The sequence below is a fragment of the Canis aureus genome, chromosome 15 (genome assembly GCF_053574225.1).
Source record: "Canis aureus isolate CA01 chromosome 15, VMU_Caureus_v.1.0, whole genome shotgun sequence".
NCBI classification, from domain to species: Eukaryota; Metazoa; Chordata; class Mammalia; order Carnivora; family Canidae; genus Canis; species Canis aureus.
Genome location: NC_135625.1, coordinates 11,065,889 through 11,089,488, shown reverse-complemented (window position 1 = coordinate 11,089,488; position 23,600 = coordinate 11,065,889). Strand labels below are relative to the sequence as shown.

The window sequence follows — 23,600 nt, the reverse complement described above, 5'->3', positions numbered from 1 at the left end:
ATTGCAAAGATACTGAGTCACTGTAAAAACAGTGATGTTCTCTGACAGAGGCTACAATCCTCCCAATTTTGGCTTTCAGGGTTTTACATTTGAAATTGCTGCCCTGCATGAATTGCTAGTATTTAAAAATCAGTAGGTTTTACGTAAAAATCTAGATACTTCCATTTCTCTGGAAGCTTATATAAATCTGGCAACATGGGAGGGTCTTCTCCAGTGGCACTAGAGCCCGTCAGATAGAATATGGCCTTTCTGTTTCACTGTAGTCCCCATCACTCCTCTAGGGTTCCCATTCCTTGGCCAAATGTTATTTGTCATTTATCATTTTATAATTTCGTGTTTTCAAATTTGAGTTATCTGCCTTAATGTCTCTAGACATTTGGGGATTTCAGCTCTCGTTCTCTGAAAGTGTACATCGAGATTAATAGTCCTAGTAGAGAATTTTTTCAGGACATTAAGATAAGGATTGATGAAGATAGACATAAAATAATTAAGTTTATTGAATCATGAAAATGGCTGATGTTTCTCCAAATTTGTTTTTTAAGGCAAACATGTCCCAGGTAAGGCAGGTGGGACTGCTGGCCGCTGGATGTCAGCCGTGGAACAAAGATGTATGTGCTGCCAATGGAGACAGGTTTGCATATTGCGCCACCCTGGCCATCTATATTTACCAGGTAAGATACTATTGATTCTTTTTGATTTCCAATTTAATTAAGTAAAGTTAAAATTTAATTTAATACCTATTTTAAAAATCCCTGTTATATAAAAGGCTTAGTGCTGTAATTTAATTGATACTTCTATTTTGTTGCTGTTTATACTATATAGGCTTTACAGGTCAGACTTTTAGAAAATGCTTATATCATAGTTTTAAATTATTGGAAAAACCTTAGTTGATGTCATAAACCTTTATGTGCTGTTCATCAAAAAGAATTTCCTCAAGAATTAAAAGCTTCCAGTTCATGAGTGGTGAGCAATTAGAATTTAATCCTTTTAAAATATATTTCCATATAAGTAGTTGGAATTCATGTATTCCTTTGTTTCAGACCTGGCTCAGTAGCATTTTCTATGAAAAAAAATCATAAGTTGAAGAATGTGGGTCATCTGTTAGAGATCATTATAGTGAAAACAGGGCAGATATGAAATACGTTGAGCTATTCTTGAGATTCACACCTTTATCACTCCTTTTTCTCATGTCTGAGCTCCATCCAGACATCTCTTCATCAGTTCCCAATCTATAGAGCCCATGGCCTTCTGAATAGCCCCAGATAGAGGTACCACAAGCATCTTAAATCAGGTCAGTCTTTCTGCTCAAACCTAGAGTCAGCATTTCAGTGTTAGCAGCTAAACTTTCATCCAAAGCCCCCGTGTGAGGGTTAGCTACCTTAGGGCTCTCTCTTCTACTCACCTCCTGTACTAGAGGTAAGCGGGAGCAATCCTAGCATTTGGTAACCTTTATATCCTTCTCACCTAAACTATTATAATAATCTCTTACTATCCTCTTCGCTTCTACTTTGAGTCCCTTTAATTTATACTGCAGTGTAATCAATCATCATGTAATGCAAATCCAGAATTTTCTATCTTCAGCTGCTCCTCATTCTTTCATATTAACATCCAGACTTTGTAGTGTGACATTGTTTTGCAGTGTTTCTTTCACCTCTCGGCTCACCTTGTGGCCCGGGCATAACCAACCTAATTGTATTTTCCAAAACATCTCAGACTCTTTATATCTTGCCTTTGCTTACACAAGGTTTTCCATTTGCCTGCGTTGCCTGTTTAGAGAATGTTTTCTCATCTTTCAAATCTTGGCTCAAGTGTCTAAACTCTTTTCCACATTCTGCTTTTTCTCTTTCCTGTTAGCAAAGGACCTTAGGAAATGCACTGCCTGTCTGCCTGCTTCCCTTTGCCAGCAAGAGCCTTCCTTACCTTTGAATTTCTCAAGTTACTCTGTACTCTCTGGAATTTAATAGATACTCACTAAATACTTTTTGAATGATATATGTCTTTTGTTGTTTTGAAACACCAACTCATTCCAGTTAAGAGTGAAAAAAAATTATTGGATTATTCCAGAGTAAAAATCCTTTTAATTACTGATACTGTAGTTTATCGACAGTTTAAGAAATCATAGCAGTAATCTACAAACCAACTAATTTTCCACAACTTTGAGTTATATTTTATGTAGTCCATTATTCAACATTGTAGAAACACCCAGGAATCAAACTGCAGTTTCAGTGCAACTCACATTTTTTCACTTTCCATTGCTCTGTACACAAAGACAGCAGCAGGCCTGTCAATCTCTTCCTTTTCCCTCCCATCTGCCTCCCTTACACTTTGCATGTCGCCCCAAGCTTCTCACTCCCAAAGATCTCCTACAACATTTCTCCCTTAGTCTTAAGTCCCTGTCTTCTTGTTTTATTTCCTTTTAGAGAAGCAGAACATAAAAGTCAAGGCCAACTGTTCCTGCATGGAATAGGGAAGAGAGTGGATGAAGACAGAAGTTAATTTTTTTCATGTTCGCATGTGTCTTAAGTTTGATGATGACATTTTATGACTTGAATATTTAGGAAGACTGGGTTATAATTATTAAATTAAAAATTTCTGAAGAAAGTTTATGTGTCATTTTTAAAGACTGAAACAAACTAAAAATCACCCTGATTTAGAAATTAAAACAAATTCAGGTGGCAGTTCATTACAGAGTCCACTGCAAAACCTTGTTTCAAAGTATGCAAATAGAAGATTACATTTGTATTAAATGATGACGTTAACATTCAACTTATATTAATCAGTACTGTTTTAAATGTCATTATCTAAATTGAAGTGCTTTGAAAAATATGCTACATAAATACAAAATATAATTATTTTCAAAGGGAATATTTTTTAAATAATATATAGGGCCAATGTACAGTCAGTATTTGATAGTCTGTTGATGCTGTTATTATCAAATCTGTCTGAAATATTAAATGATACTTGTAAATGCCATAAGAATTTTTTCTTTGACCATTGAATTGTGAACTACTCTAAAAATAATTTGTGGTCCAATTCAGTGTAATGGTATGGGCTTGTCATACTGAATTGTAAATATAATAATCCCTGTAAGTTATATATATTGTGTTTAACATACTACTTGGATAATTTGTATAGTAAGGCCAGTGACGGTCATTGATGTGCGCAGAGCTTCTTGTGTTTTTATTGTATTTATAGACTCTTCCACTGAATTTCTAACTTATATAGTAGTTTTTTCTATTATGTGCATTAGACACATTCACATTATTTACCATAGATAACTGAAATCACTGAATAGCTTAAAACGTACAAACTTATCCCTAAACGTACAAACTTATCCCTAAATGTACAGAAAATGTACTTATATAAACAGGCCAACTTAAGATTATTATAACTGCAATACTAATAAGATGAAAACTCCACTGGTACTTGGTTGTCTTTAATAATATTTTCATCTGAAGTTGTTCGGAATAGCTAAAGTTTAAGTAGTAATAGATACAGAAATTACAGAAGGGAAAACTGAGGGAAATTATTAGTTCATTAGTCAAAGTTTTATATACAGAGATGTTCACTACAGCATAATGTGTGATGGCAAAAGTTGAAAGTTGCTTAAATGATAAATAATAGCATAATGGCTCATTTTTTCCATAATATGAACTGGATCTCTTCCATTGGCCAAGAATCTCTAGGTAGTAAAAATACAACAATGAACAAACCAGGCAGATTCTTCTCATCAAATTCATATTCTTAGTAAGAACAGGGGGCAGGAAGTGATCCTAAAAAAAATAAGCAAATAAATAAGTAAATGTTGCAGGAAAAAAGTGTTCTATGAAGGACACAAAACAGGTAATACGTTAGAATCACTGACACGAAAAACAAAGGCAACATAAACAAGTGTGACTTCATCAGACTAGAAACCTTTTGCACAGCGAAGGAAGTCATCCACAAAATGCAAAGGCAGCCCACTGAATGGGAGGAAATATTTGCATATCATACATCTGATAAGGGATTAATATCCAAAGCACATAAAGAACCCATATGACTCAATGGCAAATTAAACAAATGATCTGATTAAAAAATAGAGGATGTGAATAGACATTTTTCCAAAGAAGACATACAGGTGGCCAACAGATGCATGAAAAGAAATCACATCACTCATCACCAGGGAAGTGCAAATCAAAACCACACTGAGATAGCACCTCACACCTGTTAGGATGACTGTTTTCAGAAAGACAAGGAATAACGAATGTTGGGGAGGATGTGGAGAAGAGAGAACCCTTGTGCACTGTTGATGGGAATGTAAATTGGTGCAACCACTATGGAAAACTCTATGGAGGTTTCTCAAAAAATTAAAAACAGAACCCTCATATGATCTAGCAGTTCTATTTTTGCGGAAGTAAAAACACTAATTTGAAAAGATGCATTTCAGCATCTTTTTCACTGCACTATATCTGAGACCTGGAAGTAATCCAGTGTCCATTGATGGATGAATGGGTAAAGAAAATGTGGTGCATATGTACATGCAATGGAATACCATTTAGCCATAAAAAGAAGGAAGGAAACTTTGCTGTTTGCTATAATGTGGGTGGACCTTGAGGGAATTATGTTAAGTAAAATATGTCAGAGAAAGACAAGTACTGTATGATCTCACTTAAAGATGGGCTTCTCTTTAAAATTTTTTTATATTTTTTATTTATTTATTCATGAGATACACAGAGAGAGGGAGAGAGAGGCAGAGACACAGGCAGAGGGAGAAGCAGGCTCCATGCAGGGAGCCCGACGTGGGACTCGATCCCTGGACTCCGGGATCACGCCCTGGGCTGGAGGCAGGCGCCAAACCGCTGAGCCACCCAGGGATCCCCTATGATCTCACTTATATGTGGAATCTAAAACAACAACCAACAAAATGAACTCATAGACACTCACAGATACCCAGGATAGATGGGTGGTTGCCAGAGGTGGGGATGGGGTGGGGGCTGAATGGATGAAGGTAGTAAGAAGGTACAAACTTCCAGTTATAAACTAAGTAAGTCATGAGGATGCAATGTACAGCATGTTGAATGTAGTGAATAGCACTGTATTATTTATTTGAAAGTTGCCCAGAGAGTAGATCTTAAAATTTATCATCACGAGAAAAAAAGTATAGCTACGTGTGGTGATTGTTAACTAGACTTACATGATCATATAGCCGTATACACAAATGTCAAATCATTATGTTCTGTATCTGAAACTAATATGTCGATTATTGTCCCAATTTAAAAAAAGGATAGAGTTATGTTTTGGGGTGGGTGTGGGTGTATAAATTTATTTAGATACTTTGGTCAGAAAATACCTTTGTAAAGAGGAATCTTAGAACTGAGACCTGAACAGGAAAGAATGAGTAACCACGAGCTAATCGATGGGGAGAGCATTCGTTCTTTGTCTGACTTATTTCACTTAGCAAGATACCTTCTGCCTCTACCCAAGCTAGCCATTCTGACGGGTATAAGGTGGTATCTCATTGTGGTTTTGATTTGCATTTCCTGGCTGATGAGTGATGTTGAGCATCTTTTCATGTATCTTTTGGCCATGTGTATGTCATTTTCTTTGAAAAATATCTATGGAGGTCCTCTGCCCATTTTTAACAACATTATTAGGGTTTTTTTTGGTGTTCAGTGTTAGAAGTTCCTTATATGTTTTGGATATAACTCCTTATTGGATATACCATTTGCAAATATCTTCTCCCATTCCATAGGGTGCCTTTTCATTTTGTGATGATTTCCTTCACTGTGCAAAAGCTTTGTAACTTGGTGTAGCCCCAATAGTTTATTTTTTAACCTAATTTTTTTCCTTCATTTAAATCTAATGGAAAAATTACAGAAAAAATATTCCAAAACCAGGGTTTTTTCCTCACAGACGTAGGTATAGAAAATATAATAAAGCTCTGAATTATTATGCATATTTAAATAAATTTACATTTATTTTTACTTGTTTTAAAATTATTGTTTTGCTCCCTTATTTTTTTTAAACTTATTGTTTTCTACTCATTATTTATCAGGGAAATGCAAATCAAAACTATAATATCACCTCACACCTGTCAGAAGGGCTAAAATCAACAACATAAGAAACAACAGATGTTGGTGACGATGTGGAGAAAACGCCACTGTCATGCACTGTTGGTGGGAATGCAAATGGTGCAACCACTGGGGAAAACAATATGGAGGTTCCTCAAAAAGTTAAAAATAGAACTACCCTATGATCCAGAAATCACAGTAACGGGTATTTACCCAAAGAACACAAGGATGCGATTTCAAAGGAATACATACACCCCTATGTTTACAACAGCATTACTTAATAATAGCCAAGATATAGAAGCAGCCAAGTATCCATTGATTGATGAAAGGATAAAGAAGCAAAAAAAAAAAATATATATATATGTATATATATATATATTCTATTCTATTCAATCTATTCTATTCTATACACACACACACACACACACACACACACACACACACACAATGGAATGTTATTCAACCATAAGAAAGAATGAAATCTTGCCATTTGCAAACAACCTGGATGGAGCTAGAGAGTATAATGCTAAGCGAAATAAATTAATCAAATAAGGACAAATACCACATGATTTCACTCATTTGTGGAATTTAAGAACCAAAACAAGCAAAGGGAAAAAAAAAATGAGAGACCAATCAAGAAATAGACTCTCGAGTGCCTGAGGGGCTCAGCTACTTAAGCATCTGCCTTTGGCTCAAGTCATGATCCCTTCCTGCTTTGGGCTCTCTGCCCAAAGGGGAGCCTGCTTCTCCCTTTCCCTTTGCCTCTCCCCTCTACTTGTGCTCTCTCTCAAATAAATAAAATCTTACAAAAAGAAAGAAACAGACTCTTAATGTTAGAGAATAAACTGATGGAGGAGAGAGGAGTTGGGGGGGATGTGAAATAGGTGATGAGGATTAAGGAGGACACTTGTGATGAACGCTCAGTGATGAATGGCAGCGTTGAATCACTGTATTTCACACCTGATTCTAGTATAACACTATGTTAGCTAACTGGAATTAAAATTTTAAAAAAAGATTTCTTTCTATTCATTGAATACGTTTAACACTTGAAAGTGGACCAAGACTTGAAATGTGTTCATATCATGTTATTAGTTGTACTAATTTTCATGTATGTAGCTTTTTAAAAATAGTGTGATTATTAACAAAAAGTGTATTATCAAAAAAAAGCACTGAAATGTCTTGTTTATATATTTTTTTTAGTTGGATCACCGTTATAATGAATTCAAACTTCATGCCATTATGTCTGAACATAAAAAAACAATCACAGCTATCTCTTGGTGTCCACATAACCCTGATCTGTTTGCAAGTGGCAGTACCGATAATTTAGTGATCATTTGGAATGTTGCAGAACAAAAAGTCATTGCTAAGCTCGACAATACAAAAGGTATATTTATAACTGGAGTTTATTTTATTAAATGAAATATTTTTATTTTAGTAAGCAAAATAATTAAATTAGCTCAGATTTTAAAGTACTGGTTTTTAAACTTTGCAGTGCTAACGTATGTATGAAATACATTTCACATTGTGACTCATTGTGTGCATACATATGTATGAAACTGAAACGGAATTTCGTGAAATGTTTATACTTCATACACCAGTCATTTAAAAATAGTCAATACCATATGGTTTCATTGGTTTCATTAATGTTTAAATATAACAAAAATTCCCAAAATAAGTATAGAAATAATACTGGGTAAGATTTTCTTAATGGGACAGTTGATCAGCCTGTTCATTGGTCTACAAGGACAGTGTTAGGCATGTTACCTGTGCCTAACTGAGCTGGTTTCTTCCTTTATTTTTCACTGTGTCAAGATAGAAAGTCCTAGTTTACCCAAGTAGGTCTTAGTGAATTGAGTATTATTGCACTCTTTCTAGTTAGCATCTTACCCCATAATGATGACGTTATCATTTTTCTGTTGTCACATATGTCACAATAATTCACTTTTTGAGCACGACGGATGTGTCAGTTATTAATTATGATTTTGAGAGCTACGGCTGGATGTGTTTTTGATGTGCAGTTCTTTTTTTTTGTGCAGTTGTTTTCTAACAGTTGCTGGTTATAGCTTTGAGTTAGAAAACTGAGATGTGGCAGTCTCACTAGCTGTATTTTTCTCAGTTTCTTAAAAATGTTCTTTTCAGTATGTAGCAACAATATTGAGAATTCACAGGCAATTATATGTGAATCTTGCTTCCAAGATAATGATGCCTTTTGGAACCTTTGGATATGCCCAACATACTTATAGTATATTTCTTTTTCTTTGTCTTTTCAAATTTAGGTCATTAGGAATGCTAAAAATACCAGTAAAATAAACCAATTTTGTTACACAACTTTCATCTTAAAAAAGTATTTGCCAAACAAGGTTAATTTTTAAACTAGAAAACTATGAATCTCATTCCCAAGTTCATATAACATGCTTACCGTTTTCACCTGCAACAATTCCTGAGCTTCAGTATTAGATAGTGTATAGTGTGTTCCAGTCTCTGAGCAAAAATTTTTTTGAAGTCAACTGTATTCAGTGAGCTTCTATGAATTACATGAATGGTAACAGTTTTCCTTAAGGTTTTCAATACATCAATGAGAAAAAGCCAGAATACTTTTGGTGCAAAGCTTTATCATGTATAAACAGCAGTTGACCGCCTCAATCAAGATTTTTCATATTTTTCTGATAATACTTGTTTCTCTACCAATCACAAATCCTACAGGTTTTTCCAGTATTGTTTGTATCGATCAATAGTGCATTTTCTCGGTACTTTATATTCAGTTTATGTGAGAGTAATTTTAAGAAACACAATAAATACTCCTTAAATGCCACATGATGTCAGTTGGTCACACAAAATCCATACTGGACTATAACTGCATAATAATACTTTCTAAATGTTATGCACAGGTACAGATTAGCCAATATATTATTGTATTATCACTTAGTTTATCCACTGATTTGTCATCAAGCACTATATGCATCACCTCTATTCATGATGGAAGAGTTTTTTATTCATTAGCTGTGTGTACCATACCTTCTTTTGCCACTGAGCATACAATTAAATAAGACCTTCATTAGCATTTGTAGAATTCTTAAATGATTGTGGTAACAGTTTTGGTCACTTTAACATATTTTTCTTTTCCTTACATATTTTCTTTTGAAAATTTTCAGAGTTAACAATAATCCTCTTGCTGTTTCTAAATATCTCCTTAATTTGAAGATTGAATGCTTTATTTTATTTGCAAAAAGAATATTATGAAAATTTTGGTGATTTTCATTGTAAATAATTCCCTTTGAAATGTCTTAGACTCTGTTTCTTCTTTTGAGAATCCAGCTTAAGCAAAGTGGAAATTTGTAGTCACCTTTTTTTGAAAATCAGTATTAGAACTTACACATAACAGCAGTTGAACTTGAATTTATTTCTGTATTTTGTATTTCATCATTCTGTTTTCCATAATAATTCATTTAAAGGAAAACAAGTATTAGTTTGTTTAAATGTAAAATGTTAAAATTATCATCAACTTGAAAAATTCACACTTAATAATATCCTTTCAGGGAAAAAAAAAACAACATTGTTAGCTGGATTATAGTACTACTTACCTATCTCAGAATATTTTGGGAAGAATTAAATGAGCTGATATTTTTTAGAGCTCTTAGAAGTACTTACATTAATAAGCCACTATAGACGTCTTTTCTGTTTTAACTTTTTGACATTTCTGGTCCCTTCTTTTCCTTGCTGCCTTTCTGGAAATATGCAGAGAGCCAGCATTTGAGGGGCTTTCTTCAAGTATGCCATGGTGGTTTGACCCATTCAGAATATCTTACCCCTTAATGGGAAATTCTTCTTCTGTTCATGTATCCTATAACCACATCAGCTTTTTATTGGCCTTATTCATGGACTCTTTCTTTCATTCCTTGTATAAATATGTATGTGTTACCACTGTATGTCAGGCTCTGAACTAGGCATTAGGCTTCCAGTTTCTGCCTCTTGGAACATGAAGGACTGTTGACACAAATTGAATTCACTGTCAATGAACAACAGTTGACTCTGTGTCTTTGTTCATGTCATTTTCTCCTCCTGGGAAATACTACTCATCCCATACATTAAATATAACTGCTCCCTCAGAATATAACTCAAATCCAGATTTTTCCCAGGACAGTTGCCCAACAGTTCACAAACCTCTCTACACATCAGAATCATTGGAAGAAACTTATTACAAATAGATTCCTGGGCCCTAATTCCATATGATCCGAGGTACATATTCCATGTGCATTTGTTAAAAGTATCTGTGTTGGGAGAATCATGACCTCTGTCTTGAGTTACAAATTTACTGTGACCCTTATTTTATATATGATTTATTCTATCACAGTAATAGTAAGAATACAGTTAACTTTTGTATTTCTTTTGTAGTATAGTTTAAAAGCGTCTTTTACATACATTATTATATTTCCTTTCCTAATATTCACATAGAATAGGTGTTCAGCTATTTTGAGTTCTATCCATTTTATAGAGGAGATGACAGAGGCGTAAGAGGTAAAGTTATTTAATTCATCTGAAGCACCACTAAGATTTGAAACTAAATCCTTAAAAGACATAGATTGTGGCGTTTGTTATTAAATCCCTGTAGTAGCATGTAACTTTTCATACATGTAATCTTTATCTTCCCAAGATATTACATTTATATCTAAATTTAAGATCCTTTAAATCAGGTATCTATCATATCCCATATAAACTTGTACACCCAGAATGCCTACAGCAAGTCTACACAAAAACTCAAAGAATCGATTGCTTTAATATATAGTTTCTGAAAGAAAAATCTGTATAAATTTCAGAATATTTGAAGCACATTGTGGTATTAATAGTTTTAAACATAAGTAGGTACTGTTCCTTGCATTATGGAAGCACCCTAGTATGTGGCCCATAGTCTTTAGGGTTACTTTAGAAGTCCAACTCCCAACTAAGAAGGTGGTAATTTTTTTAATAACAAGCCTATTCTCATATTTTAAGTTGTTTTGGAAATGTACAGTGGAAATAATATTTTATGGCACAAACTAATTCCATGTGTCTCTGTTACGTGTCTCTGTTTTATTTATTGTAGGGATACCTGCCTCTCTTAGCTGGTGCTGGAACGTAGGTGATGCGGTGGCATTTGTTTCCCACAGAGGCCCACTCTTCGTTTGGACCATCTCAGGACCAGACAGTGGAGTGACTGTACACAAGGAGGCTCATAGCTTCTTGTCTGATATCTGTATATTCAGATGGCATACCCAAAAAAAGGGGAAAATTGTATTTGGTCATATTGATGGAAGTCTATCAATTTTTCAACCAGGTAAGAATTTAATTAGAGTCTCTTAAAGTTTATTTTTCTTTCCTTATATAATTTCTTTCCTACACAGCATATGGCCAAAATTAACAATATTTTAATTTTAAAATATTAGCTGTGCAAATTTTTGAAGTAAATTTTTACATGAAGTAAATTTTATTGTAATATACTTAACTCAGCTGTGCAGGTTGTACTTTGAGTTAACCCAAATCCAGTCATTTGCCCCGTATTTTTACTTTTTAAAGTCAGTTTATTTCTGTACATTTTCTAAGAAAATGGCCTGAACGAACAAGGACATATAGCAGAAGAATATGAGGACTTACTAATACGACTCAAAAATATTTTCCCACCTACTTATAAAATGCCATTGTGATGTTGTCGCTCCTTAGCAAGGAGATAAAAGGAAATAATAAATCTTTGGATCTCCCGATCAGCTAATTAATCTAGCTGAATAAAGGGGTCTGAGAAACTAATTTATGTTTGTTTTTTTATTTAAACGATGATAAAACATGTAATAGAAAGATCTAAAAATTACCTGAACAGTTCTCCACGCATAAGGAAGAATGGCTACTGTCTGAGAAACATGTTCTTGGCCATCTGGCATGTCTGTTGATGAATGTGACTCCTGACTTGCTAGATAGATAGATGGATTAGGATAAGGAACACTACTTTCACAAAATGTAGTACATTCAATTTATCTGAAATAAATAGAAGAATAAAGAAATTGAAGTTGAACAGATGAAATCACAAAAATTTGAATAAATATTTCTTAAATAATCTTTAAGATAGTTATTTATTAACATTAAAAAATGACATATAAAACATTGATATTTTGGGGCCATTTTCTCTCAATACATTTCAAACAGGACCTGTTAATTTTTAAAGAAAGATAACAAGTCTACATATACTTCTTCCCCGCATCCCCTCTGCTCTTTGCACATACCCTCTTGTTCCTTCTGGTTATACTAATTTAACTTGGGGAGAGTTTCATCTGTTTGTTTCAAGTTGGAATGGGGAGGGATCTGTGCATGTTTTTTGGCTTCATTTGGATTTGTTGTTGTCTTAGATACTTCCACCCTATCTGTTCCTCTCATTGGAAGAAAATTCTATTTTACAGTTGGTCATTTTGATCTGGTCCATGCCACTTCTTTCCCTCCTTGGCTCTTTGATCTGCGGCAGCCTTCTCAGTCCCAGGGAGGTAATTTAGAGACAGTCAAGATGACAGTGTGGTTTGTGGGTCCTCCTCTTGATTCTCTGTGGTCTGGAGTTATAACCAGATCTCGTTACGGACTCCCCCACTACTCCCCCAACCAGCCTGCGCCCAGAGATTTCATAAAGATTGTGATTTTTTTTTTTGAGAAAACTGTGTGCTGCTGAGCTCTATCTAAAGAGGAGAACTTTAGAGTGTGTACTTAGTTTGGTCCAAATTTCATTTGAGGTATTATTCATATTTTATAATTTGTCATTGTGGCCATCTCCTTTTTCAATGACTAGGGCTTTCTTTTCTTGCTTTATTATTGTTATTAGGCAAGAACAATCATTTAAAAATTATTTTTAATTATTTTTTAAAGTATTATATAATACCTTTATAAAAAGGTATTATAAAAATGCCTTTTTAAAATTAGGTATTTTTGAAGGTTTTAAGTAGTAAGACATTGAGACCTTGCATTATGTATCGAAGATGCAAAACACTGAGACATCGTATGCTTATTCTCACATAAAAAGAATAGGAAGGCATAAAGACCTCCTTTGCCCTTTGCATCTCCCTTTTGTGAATTGAAGTCAGGGTGGAATGTATGGTATTTCAAATTCTGACCTGTGACTTCCAGAAGAGGCCATCATTTTCCCATAACTCATCTTCCAGTTATTAATTGAAGTAATTTGCGCATTTGTACCTATTCATCAAGTGTTTTATTTTTCTGGATCCACCATGTGTTCATTCGCTAGGGCTGCCCAAATAAAGTTCCATACCCTGGATGGCTTAGAGCAACAAATTCCTTGTTGCACAGTTCTAGAGACCAGAGATAAGAAATCAAGGTGTCCTGAAGGCACCGGGGAAGCCTCTGCTCCAGACCTCTCCCTTAGCTTCTGGTCATTCCTTAGCTTGCTGCAGCTTAGCATCAGTCTTCACACGGCATTCTCCCTGTGTGCATGCAAGTCTCTGTTCAAATTTCTCTTGTTTATAAGGACACAGTCATATTGGATTACGGTTCACCCTAATGACCCCATCTTAGTTTATCATCTGCAAATACCCCATTTCCAAATAAAGTCACATCCACAGATCCTTGGAGGTTAGGACGTCAACATCTTTTTTTTTTTTTTTTTTGATGGGAGGGGGGACACAATTCAACCTATCCATACAGACTTCTTGGCCTCATTTATTTCATAGGATGTTTAACAATGAATATGTACAAAACATTAGCAAAGGTATAAGTAAGCCTGCCATGCGTTTGCCTTTTGCTTATACATGAGCTCAGAGGTCATGAAGGAAATACTACTTTTTTATTCTGATGTTACATTCTATATTTCGAGTTTGAAGCCTTGAGAATGATAGCATTAGTACTGGTATTATTATGCTTTTTAATTTTCCTGAAGAGTGGTCACTTTTACCTTCTTAATGATTTATTGGCACAACAGATTGTCTCTATGAAACAAGATAGAATTTATGCTCTCGAGGTTTCTGCAGGACACTAAGACCTCATGCTCTCTGTTGTTCTATCTTCATCTCTCTTGGAAGAAGAAGGAAATACAGAGGTGATGCAGCTGGCTTTTCCACCTTCTCCCTTTCGGTCTGAAAAACACCACTTTATTCTGTATTAGATACTGGATTTTCATGTAAAAATTCACCTATGAACAGAGAATTCTAGGGCCAAAAATATTAGAAAACTGCTTTAGCTATTTTAAGTTATGGTTTTGACAAACCAGGTTGTCAGAATTTTTTATCTTCATTATAGAAATGTTTTCATTGAATTGACTTTGGTGTTGTTCCAAGGATGTGCATTAATTACGTTTGTATGGTTTTATTTTAGAAATGTTGATGACATTGTCCATATGTAATACTGTGTTCCTTTTTGAAAACACCTGAGAAACCTGTATGTCTCATCTCAGTTCTGGGAAAAGCTGTGCTTCTCCTGAGCATATTTTTTTGTCTTTTTGTTTTATTTTTATCCTATGGACACCATGAGTTGTTACCTTACATGATTTTTTTTTTCTCTTTTCTTTGGCCACCGGTCTCAGAATTCGACAGCTATATAGCTGTATAGTATAATAATGTTCCCTCATTATTTTGTTCTTCAACTCCAATTTGCCGTTGCCCTAGTTTTTGTGTTTTATTTTTTATATAGAAATTATCAGCCTTATCTTCTTATTGACTTACCTTCTCAAATGCTTCTTTCCCTATATGACAACACAAGTTCCCTGATATTTGTATAATAAAATAGAACATAAATAATAACAAAATAAATATATAAAATAATGAAAGTATTATCAACTATTATGGCTGAATAAAATTTTATAGATTTAGGTTTTTTTTTTTTTAAGATTTTATTTATTCATGAGAGACAGAAAGAGGCAGAGACACAGGCAGAGGAAGAAGCAGGCTCCCTGGGGTGAGTCTGATATGGGACTTGATCCCAGGACCCCAGGATCATGCCCTGAGCCAAAGACAGATGCTCAACCGCTGAGGCACCCACGTGCCCCTAGTTTTCTATATTTTTATAAGAAAAATGTTGGTACTAGAATAGAAAACAGTGACTATAATTCATAATCATTTGACTAGGTATGGGGCTTTCGGGCAACATGATTTAGGTATTATAGCAATTTGCATCGCATATTTCCCCAAATTTGTGTCACTTGTTTTTATTTATTTTTTCAGATGTTGGAGTATTTTTCATAAACCATTGATATTAACTGGCACATGCAAATACCTAAACATTAAGACATAGCTTTAGTACAGCGTAGGTTAATCTTTTCTCTCTCTCTCTCCCTCTCTCTCTTTCTGACTTGTCGTGATTGGCTATATTAATACTCAGTACTATTTGTTACATCAACTAACAGGTTAGCAGATGTTTATTTTGGGAAAGAAGAGGCAAAATTTTCTTGATGATGATTGCAAAAACTTGATAAAGCCAAATAAAAGAAACATCACATGTACCTACAATGATTTTATATGCAAAAATTCTAAATAAAATGCAAGGTTATCATCATAAAGAATAGGGGTGCCTGGGTGGCTCAGGCGGTTAAGCAGCTGCCTCTAGCTCAGGTCATGATCCCAGGGTCCTGGGATCGAGCCCCACATGGGCTCCCTGCTCAGCAGGAAGTCTGTTTCTCCCTCTCCCTCCATCCCCTCTCCCCCACACTCGTGCTCTCTCTCGCTCACTCTCTCAAGTAAATAAAATATTTTTAAAAAAAATCATAAAGAATAATGTATTCTGACAAATTTCATCCCGACCCAGAAACTGTGAGGTTTTCAGTTCATTTTACAGATATCTTATACATCCACGGAGATTTATTCTTTTCTGCTTTTATAATCCGATATGTTGAAAAAACATCTGTAATGGTGATATTACAGAAGGAGCTATGGTATCTGTCAGTTGGGTTATTGCTTAGTAAATCCCTCTTACAGCGTTTGTAATACTTGGGAGGAGTTGAGTCTTTCTGTGAAGACTGTGGTCTCTAAACACCATTTGTTTTGCTGCCTTTCCTCTGGGGACCAGGGCAGGGGATGGGGGGGGGGCGCCTAATTGGAGCCCCTCCTGGGGTAACTGCAGAAGCACTTTTACCCCATTGCTACTCATGTCTAAATTTGGAAGAAACAAGAGGATTGCTTGATAGTCCTTTGCTTCATTTAATTCTGCATGTTTTATGTCCCTATTTTTCTGGCTGCCGTATTTGTACTGGTTGTCAGGAGTGAGTTATGGTTATGACACCTGCTGTGATGCGTGAGGAAGGGGTGACAGTCAATATTGATATGTTGCTTGTAACAGGCCCCACTGTTCTTAGCACTTGGAGTGACTAAGTCACTTAATCTTGTACAAAACTCCACGAGCTAAGTACTGTCACGTTCTCCATTATACAAATAAAACACTGAGCAGCCCACAGAGGTTCCATGTCTTGTCTGGGAAAGCAGAGCCAGTCGGTGGTGGAAGGACGCTTTGCACCCAGGTGGTGGGCTGCAGATGTGTGCTTTTAATCACAGCAGGGTGTTCCTTTTGGTAAGCACTTCCCTTGCCTGCACTGCCATCACTCACTGGAAATCACAGTTGATGACAAGATCATGGGTGTTGTTTAATCTGTCTTTTCCCTTGGGATTTCAGTAACAAATAGGAGGAACATTCAGGGCACTAGAGATTGCCAAATCCAGCAGTTCAGTCTGACCTTCCTCTCGTCCCCCTGCACCCATGTGTTGATGATGACCTCTGCACAGAAATGCCAGATCTGTGTCCCCGTACTCTCAGAGGCCACTGGTGTGCCGAGAGGAAAGTAATAGCATCTCAGTTGTGGCTTTTCTTTTGAGTGTTTTGTTTAAGATCTTTTTCTTTATGTCTTAATAGGTAATAAAAGTCAGAAGCATGTTCTGAGACCTGAATCTCTTGAAGGGACAGACGAAGAGGATCCAGTGACAGCCCTGGAATGGGACCCACTGTCCACAGATTATCTCCTGGTGGCTAATTTGCATTTTGGAATTCGCCTGCTAGATTCAGAATCCCTTTATTGCATAACGACGTTTAATTTTCCCAGTGCAGCAGCTTCTGTTCAGTGCTTAGCCTGGGTTCCCAGTGCTCCTGGGATGTTTGTAACTGGGGGTAAGTTGACCCTGTTCCCCAGAGTTTTAAATATATGTGTATTCTCTGTGTGAGTCAGGGAAATTCTACTCTTTTATTGGTTACTTTTGTGTAAAATATATTAATATCCCAGTATTATCATTTGTTATAGTAAATGCCTAGTTTACTGTATGTCATTAACATAGTGCAAATAGAAATGAAATTAATGGAGTGCCTGGGTGGCTCAGTTGGTTAAGCGTCTGCCTTCGGCTCGGGTCCAGGTCTCAGGGTCCTAGGATCAAGTCCCACATGATGCTCCCTGCTCCACGGGGCGTCTGCTTCTCCCTCTGCCTCTGCCACCGTCCCTGCTTGTGATTTCTCTCTCTCTCTCTCTCTCTCTCAAATAAATAAATAAAATATTTTTAAAAAGTGAAAATAAGGCCCAGTTTTCCAGGTTTCCAGTAATAAATTGGAACGTATTCTATATGTGCACACACATGCTCATGTTTTTGTGTTTGTGTATAGAAGACAAAGACAATTCAGTTTCGGGAATGGAAAGATGACAGTAGAAGTATTGACTAGAATGACAGTTGATGTAGATGGGAGCTCCGTGAGCCTCACTGATAATTTGGACAGTCAGTGACCATGGCTACCTAGGTAGACATGGTACTTTCAACCTAAGTTGGAAATGAAAATGCAGTTTATCATTATGGCTTGAAAGGAAGTTCCTTTATGATTTCCCGAGTCCTGAAAGAATTAGTAAAGCTAAGAAGTGACGGGATAGGAAGATGAGGACATTTAAGCTAATAATTAGGAATTAACTCCTTCTACTGTTTTTTTTTAAGATTTTATTTATTTATTTATTTGAGAGAGACAGAGAGCACAAGTGGAGAGAGAGGCAGAAGGAGAAGCCAGCTCCCCATTGAACAGGGAGCCTGACTTGGGGACCCCAGGATCATGTCCTGAGCTCAAGGCCGAGGCTTCACCAACTGAGCCACCCAGGTGCCTTCCCTTCTCCTGTTTTCCTAGGATCCAAGAGAGAGGCCTCTGAAAGACTGAGTACTTTCAGCTACTTTATAACTATTTCCCATATTTGCGCAATGTGAAATAAGAGAGTTTTTATCCTTGGAACTGTCTTGAAGAAATTCTTTACTTCTTTGAACACTTATATTTATTATGCGTGGAAGTAGATGGAGTCTTACTTACACATCATAACTGCCTTTCGTTCCGTAGGACATGATTAATGATAGACATGAATATTTTAAATATGTTGTCATTAATTCCTGAGTTAAAATTCACATGCCATAAAACTCAGCATTTTGAAGCGTGCAGTTCAGTGATGTGTCATCACAATGATGTACGACCGTTACCGCCACCGCCCTGTGGACGTTTTCTCATGCCCCCATAGACTCTTGCTGGTGGCCATCACTCTTCATGAACCCCTCTCTGTGGCCCCAAGTGTACGTGTGTGTGTGTGTATAAACTACTAATCTACCTTCTGTCTCTGGGAATTCACCTTGTCTGGACACTTCATAGAAATGGATCGTTCAGTACATGTGTCTGGCTTCTCTGGTTCATCCACATTGTAGTGTACGTCCTTCATTCCTTTTTACGGACGAACGATACTCCATTGTATGGACGTGACCGATTTTGTTCATCCATTCATCAGTTGACAGACATTTACCCATTTCTACTTTAATGCTGTGACAACATTGATGCACAGGTTTTTGTGTGGACATGTCTTTCTTCTGTTGAGTACAGTTGCTCAGTCAGATGGTGACTGTTTAATTATTTGAGGAACTGCCCAAATGTTTTCCAAAGCAGGTTATATATGATAGGATGGATTTTCTGGAAGTGAGAGAGCTGTCTAATTGGTCTTTTGGTACATTTGGCAGTCTTGGTTGCAAGGAAGCAGTTTACAGACCTGTCAAAGACAACGTATTATTTAATATTATGTGTAGAAAATTTTTGTAGCTGGCTTTCCTAGAGCAAGTGTGTCAGTGGGGTGTTTTGGGGGGATCAAAGTCTGATAATGACCTTTGTAGGAAGCTGCCAAAGCAGGCAGTTTTTCACCACAGGAAAGGATTCAGAACAGAAAAAAGCAAAATAAGCCAAAAATTTAAAGGATGAATAGCATTTCATCTGTTTCTTTGTGTTACTGCATAATATTGTTTGAAGAATGCCGATAAGTGGTGCTAAAAATCTTGTAAGTTGACGTTTTTGTTACTACTTTTATGTATGGGCATTTTATGTTTCAAGTAAAATTAGTTAACTCTTTTTTCTTGATTTGACTAGATTCTCAAGTGGGTGTTTTGCGTGTTTGGAATGTTTCAAAAACAACGCCTATTGAGAATTTTAAATTAAAGAAAACAGGGTTTCATTGCTTACATGTACTTAATTCTCCTCCAAGAAAAAAGTGTAAGTAAAAATATCAAAATTTAAGATTTTTCAATGTCAAACTTACTACTATCAAATAAGATGAATGATAGAATGATACAAATGCCAAGTACTATATGCCATTGAAAAGCAGATTTAAAAAAAAATGGCCTTTGACAATATATATATACTAAAAGAACCATCAAGGCCACCCAATAGCTAATATTACTAAGTTGAAAATATTTAGAGCCAAGGTACATTTTTAAAATGCTAATAAATGAGAATATTAAGATAATCTCAAATTATCTACATGGGGAAAATGAGGAAATGATATTGGTGAAAACAAGAAATATCAAGAGTAATGGATCATATAAAATTAGTCTGAACAAGGAGACTTAATGTTTTAAGTGTGGCTCTTACACTGTAGGGTTTATAATAAAGTTGAAATAACCTAAATATTTGAAATATAGGATCTGGAACACATATTCCATGTTTGAATACCAGATGTCACTGGATTAGTAGTTGCTATTTTGGATATTCTTTCTTTATTTTTGTGTACTTTTTTTTCCAGTTACCTTTTATTGCTTCTCTAATTAAGAAAAAATAACAAAAGGCACTTAGGCTATTAAGGCAAAACTCTGGAATTTGGGGAGAGGTTTAGAATTTGAATTTTTCTTAAACATGAGAGAAAAGGTATTGACTTCCAAGTAAGCCAGGCCTGATGACTGTGTGTGCCTGTTAGTGCTTTCATCTTTGTGTGGGTCAGAGAAGAACACGGGGAAGGGGATGTAGTGATTGAGCAGTCGAGAGTTACTGACTCCTCCTTACTACTGTTGTCTTTATAATACACTAAATAAGTAGCAAGAGCTATTCATTTTTTTTAATCATCTAGAATCTGTTTTTTTTTTCTTTTTAAGTTTTTGTTTAATTTCTAGTTAGTTAATATACAGTGCAATATTGGTTTTAGGAGTAGAATTCAGTGATTCATCACTTACTGCAACACCCAGTGCTCATCACAAGTTGGCAAGATTTCATTCTTCTTATGGCTGAGTAATATTCCATTGTGTGTGTGTGTGTGAGAGAGAATGTATAACCTACATACACCAAGGGGCTATTCAAAGTAATGTTATTTTGGTTGCAAATTTAGTAGCAAATATAGTGGGCAATGGAAAATAGGGGACAATCTGTGCTTGAACCTCCAGACTTTACAAATTTAAGTTTTTTGGGCAGCCCCCGTGGCCCAGCGGTTTAGCGCCACCCTCGGCCCAGGCTGTGATCCTGGAGACCCGGGATTGAGTCCCACATCGGGCTCCCTGCATGGAGCCTGCTTCTCCCTCTGCCTGTGTCTCTGCCTCTCTTTCTTTCTCTCTCTCTCTCTCTCTCTGTTTCTCTTCTCTCTGTGTCTCTCATGAATGAATAAAATAAAATCTTTAAAATTTTTTTTAAGTTTTTCTGTGGAGTCCAACACTTCTGATTCCTGGGAACTAGAGGGTATAGAAACCTTAGGGACAGAGAAGTAATATGCTGGAAGCCAGCATATTGTTTATGCATCCTGTACATTTTTAAAGTTTTTTGTTTTCTTCTCTTGGTTGCTATCACGGGATGACTGAAATATTACAGATTCTCTTCTTTCATTTTTTTTCTTTTTTTTTTTTTTCTTGTTATAAGAGTAGCCCCTGCCCATTAGAGAAAAAACCAAAAATATGAAGAAGCATATACCAATCTTGTCATTATTAAGCATATCTTTTCAGGCCTATTGTTAGACATCTTGTCCCCCCCCCAATTTTTTAAAGTAACAAAGTGTGGAATAAAAATTAATGTGAAAATGAAAATTTTTAGTTGTAGACATACTCACCAAATTCTTTAAAAATATAACTTACAGATACATAGGTGCATAAAAGGTGTCAACACTAACCACATTGTCAATAAATTAAAATATTAGAAAAACCACCCAATGAACATATTAATTCTAATGAAACCATCAGCAGTATTTTATTGAACCAAATGCCTCATTTGTTATTAGTAGTTTATGCTAATTTGGACTTGCTGTCATTCTCAGAGTCTGAGAAACGACTGTTATCCAAATGAATGCAATAAGGAATATCATATTTGGATTAAAAATAGAATTTACTGGGAAATATTTATCTGTATTTCACTATGTAATTAATATAGATTGGTCTAAAAAATATAGATTGGTCTGATCATTTCCAGCAGCATCATTATTTTGAATTATGTTTGCAAGGAGAATATTCATGTTTTAAGGAAAAACTTCTTGAAGATAAAATACAAGACAAAGGATATACATAAGAGACATTTATAAAATTTAAAGTTGAGAAATGGAAGTGAATAAACAGTGAAAAAAAAAACCCAAGGAAGAAGAAAGAAAAATTGAGATGCAAATGTATGTCAGGCAGTTGTGATTCTGAATTTGGGTGCTAAATTACAGTGAATTATAAGGAGCCTTAAAAATAATTATTTTCATTAGATTGGAAATTAGTGGAAGAGAGTTATTAGCTTTAAAATAAAGACATTGTTATGCATGTTTGTGTGTGTAGGGGGAAGTAAGCCATTAATCAGCATTTTGAAAGAAGATTCTAATTAGAAAGTAATCATGCTGTGCTTTAATTTATGGGGCCATAAGAAACCAAATATTCACAACATATTGTGGTTCCTCACTAATTTTCATCCAGTTTCCTCCACCTGCATGTTTATACACCTCTTCACAATAGCGTCCACTTTTACATTTACATCTGTATAATTTTTGGCAGTGCTGAGGAAGTACTTCTCTGGCAGAAAATGTGATTGTTGCCTAACGGTTCACTGAGAAATTCTGGGTAAAAGAAAATAAAGGGAAATCTTTATAAATTAAGCCCTGTGGCTTCATTCCAGCTTATGGGAACCTGTTGCTGTAAATATTTACCTGTGTATTTTCTTCTTCTTTAGTTTCAACCCAGTCTCCAACTAAAAATCATCATACGTCCTCAACAAGTGAAGCAGTTCCACCCCCGACTCTGACACAGAATCAGGCATTCTCTCTTCCTCCTGGGCATGCGGTGTGCTGTTTCTTGGATGGTGGAGTTGGACTTTATGACATGGGAGCCAAGAAATGGGATTTTCTTAGGGACTTGGTATGTCTCTGGTCTTTCCTTCTTTTATACACAACACTTATGTGTTAGTTCATGAAGTTTACTTTTACTTACATATCAAGATTGTTAAAGTTACTTTTGTAAAGAATTCTATGTTAGGACCTTATCTTGGTTCGCTGAAACATTTTAGACTATGTATGGAATGATGGATGACAAAACTATGACAGTTCTTTGAATTTTAAATGTTAAACTTCTCTAAATATTAATGTTTTTCTTTAGCTTATCACGATTACTCTGCATGGTTGGTAGTCTTCCCATTTTTGTGTACACCCTGTTGATCTTTCATATGGTATTGGAAAATTACATTTGCTGTACTATATTTTAGAAGCAAAATGAGAAATATTCTTTCAGGAGGAAGGACAAGCCCATCTCTGCCAGTTACTGCAAGCTTTGTTGCTCATGTCTGTGAAATGAACAAAGGGTCAGATTCAGTGTTTTCTAAGATTTGTTGCTATTACCAAAGCAACACGATTCTGTGATTCTATAAATTTTTGTTCTTCTGATCATTAAGCCTCCATATAAAATATAATACAGGACTCACGTTCATGACTGGTTTGGTTCTGTGCTGTGGATACAAGCACAAAAGGTACAGTACCTTTACAAAGGTAAAGTACCTTTACCTTGGTGCCAGGCATCTAAAATAGTGCTTGACACATAGCAAGAGTTTAATCAGTTTTGTTGAATTAATGAATCTGTGAACCAATGGAGGCATGTAATAATGTATATTGTACTGTAATTAATATTTGTCAAGAATCAGCTTTAAGTCTCCCTATTTCAGAGTGCATAAAAACGCTTTTTTATTTTCTACAGGTTTGCATTAGATTCAGCTAGACATTCAAGAAACTTTCAAATGTTGGTTTTTTTCACCGTAGAAAATTTTAGAAAAGGAATCTAGAGCTTTAATCACCCTTATATATAATAATATATATATGTGTAGCTTATTTATATATATATTCCTTTT

The 23,600-nt window shown here is 35.6% G+C and overlaps 1 protein-coding gene and 1 long non-coding RNA gene across 2 annotated transcripts in view; one reads left to right on the top strand and one right to left on the bottom strand.

The window, feature by feature from the left end:
• LOC144283935 (uncharacterized) overlaps window positions 1–23,600 on the bottom strand; it is a 315,621-nt gene that overhangs the window by 169,941 nt on the left and 122,080 nt on the right. The window lies entirely within an intron of this gene.
• LOC144285093 (WD repeat-containing protein 17-like) overlaps window positions 1–23,600 on the top strand; it is an 88,282-nt gene that overhangs the window by 38,372 nt on the left and 26,310 nt on the right. Inside the window, exons 2-7 of the mRNA XM_077850362.1 lie at window positions 543–671; window positions 7,251–7,434; window positions 11,131–11,361; window positions 16,908–17,159; window positions 19,413–19,535; window positions 22,437–22,621. Coding sequence (XP_077706488.1) covers window positions 549–671; window positions 7,251–7,434; window positions 11,131–11,361; window positions 16,908–17,159; window positions 19,413–19,535; window positions 22,437–22,621 — 1,098 coding nt within the window. The 5' untranslated portion in view covers window positions 543–548. The remainder of the gene's footprint in view (window positions 1–542; window positions 672–7,250; window positions 7,435–11,130; window positions 11,362–16,907; window positions 17,160–19,412; window positions 19,536–22,436; window positions 22,622–23,600) is intronic.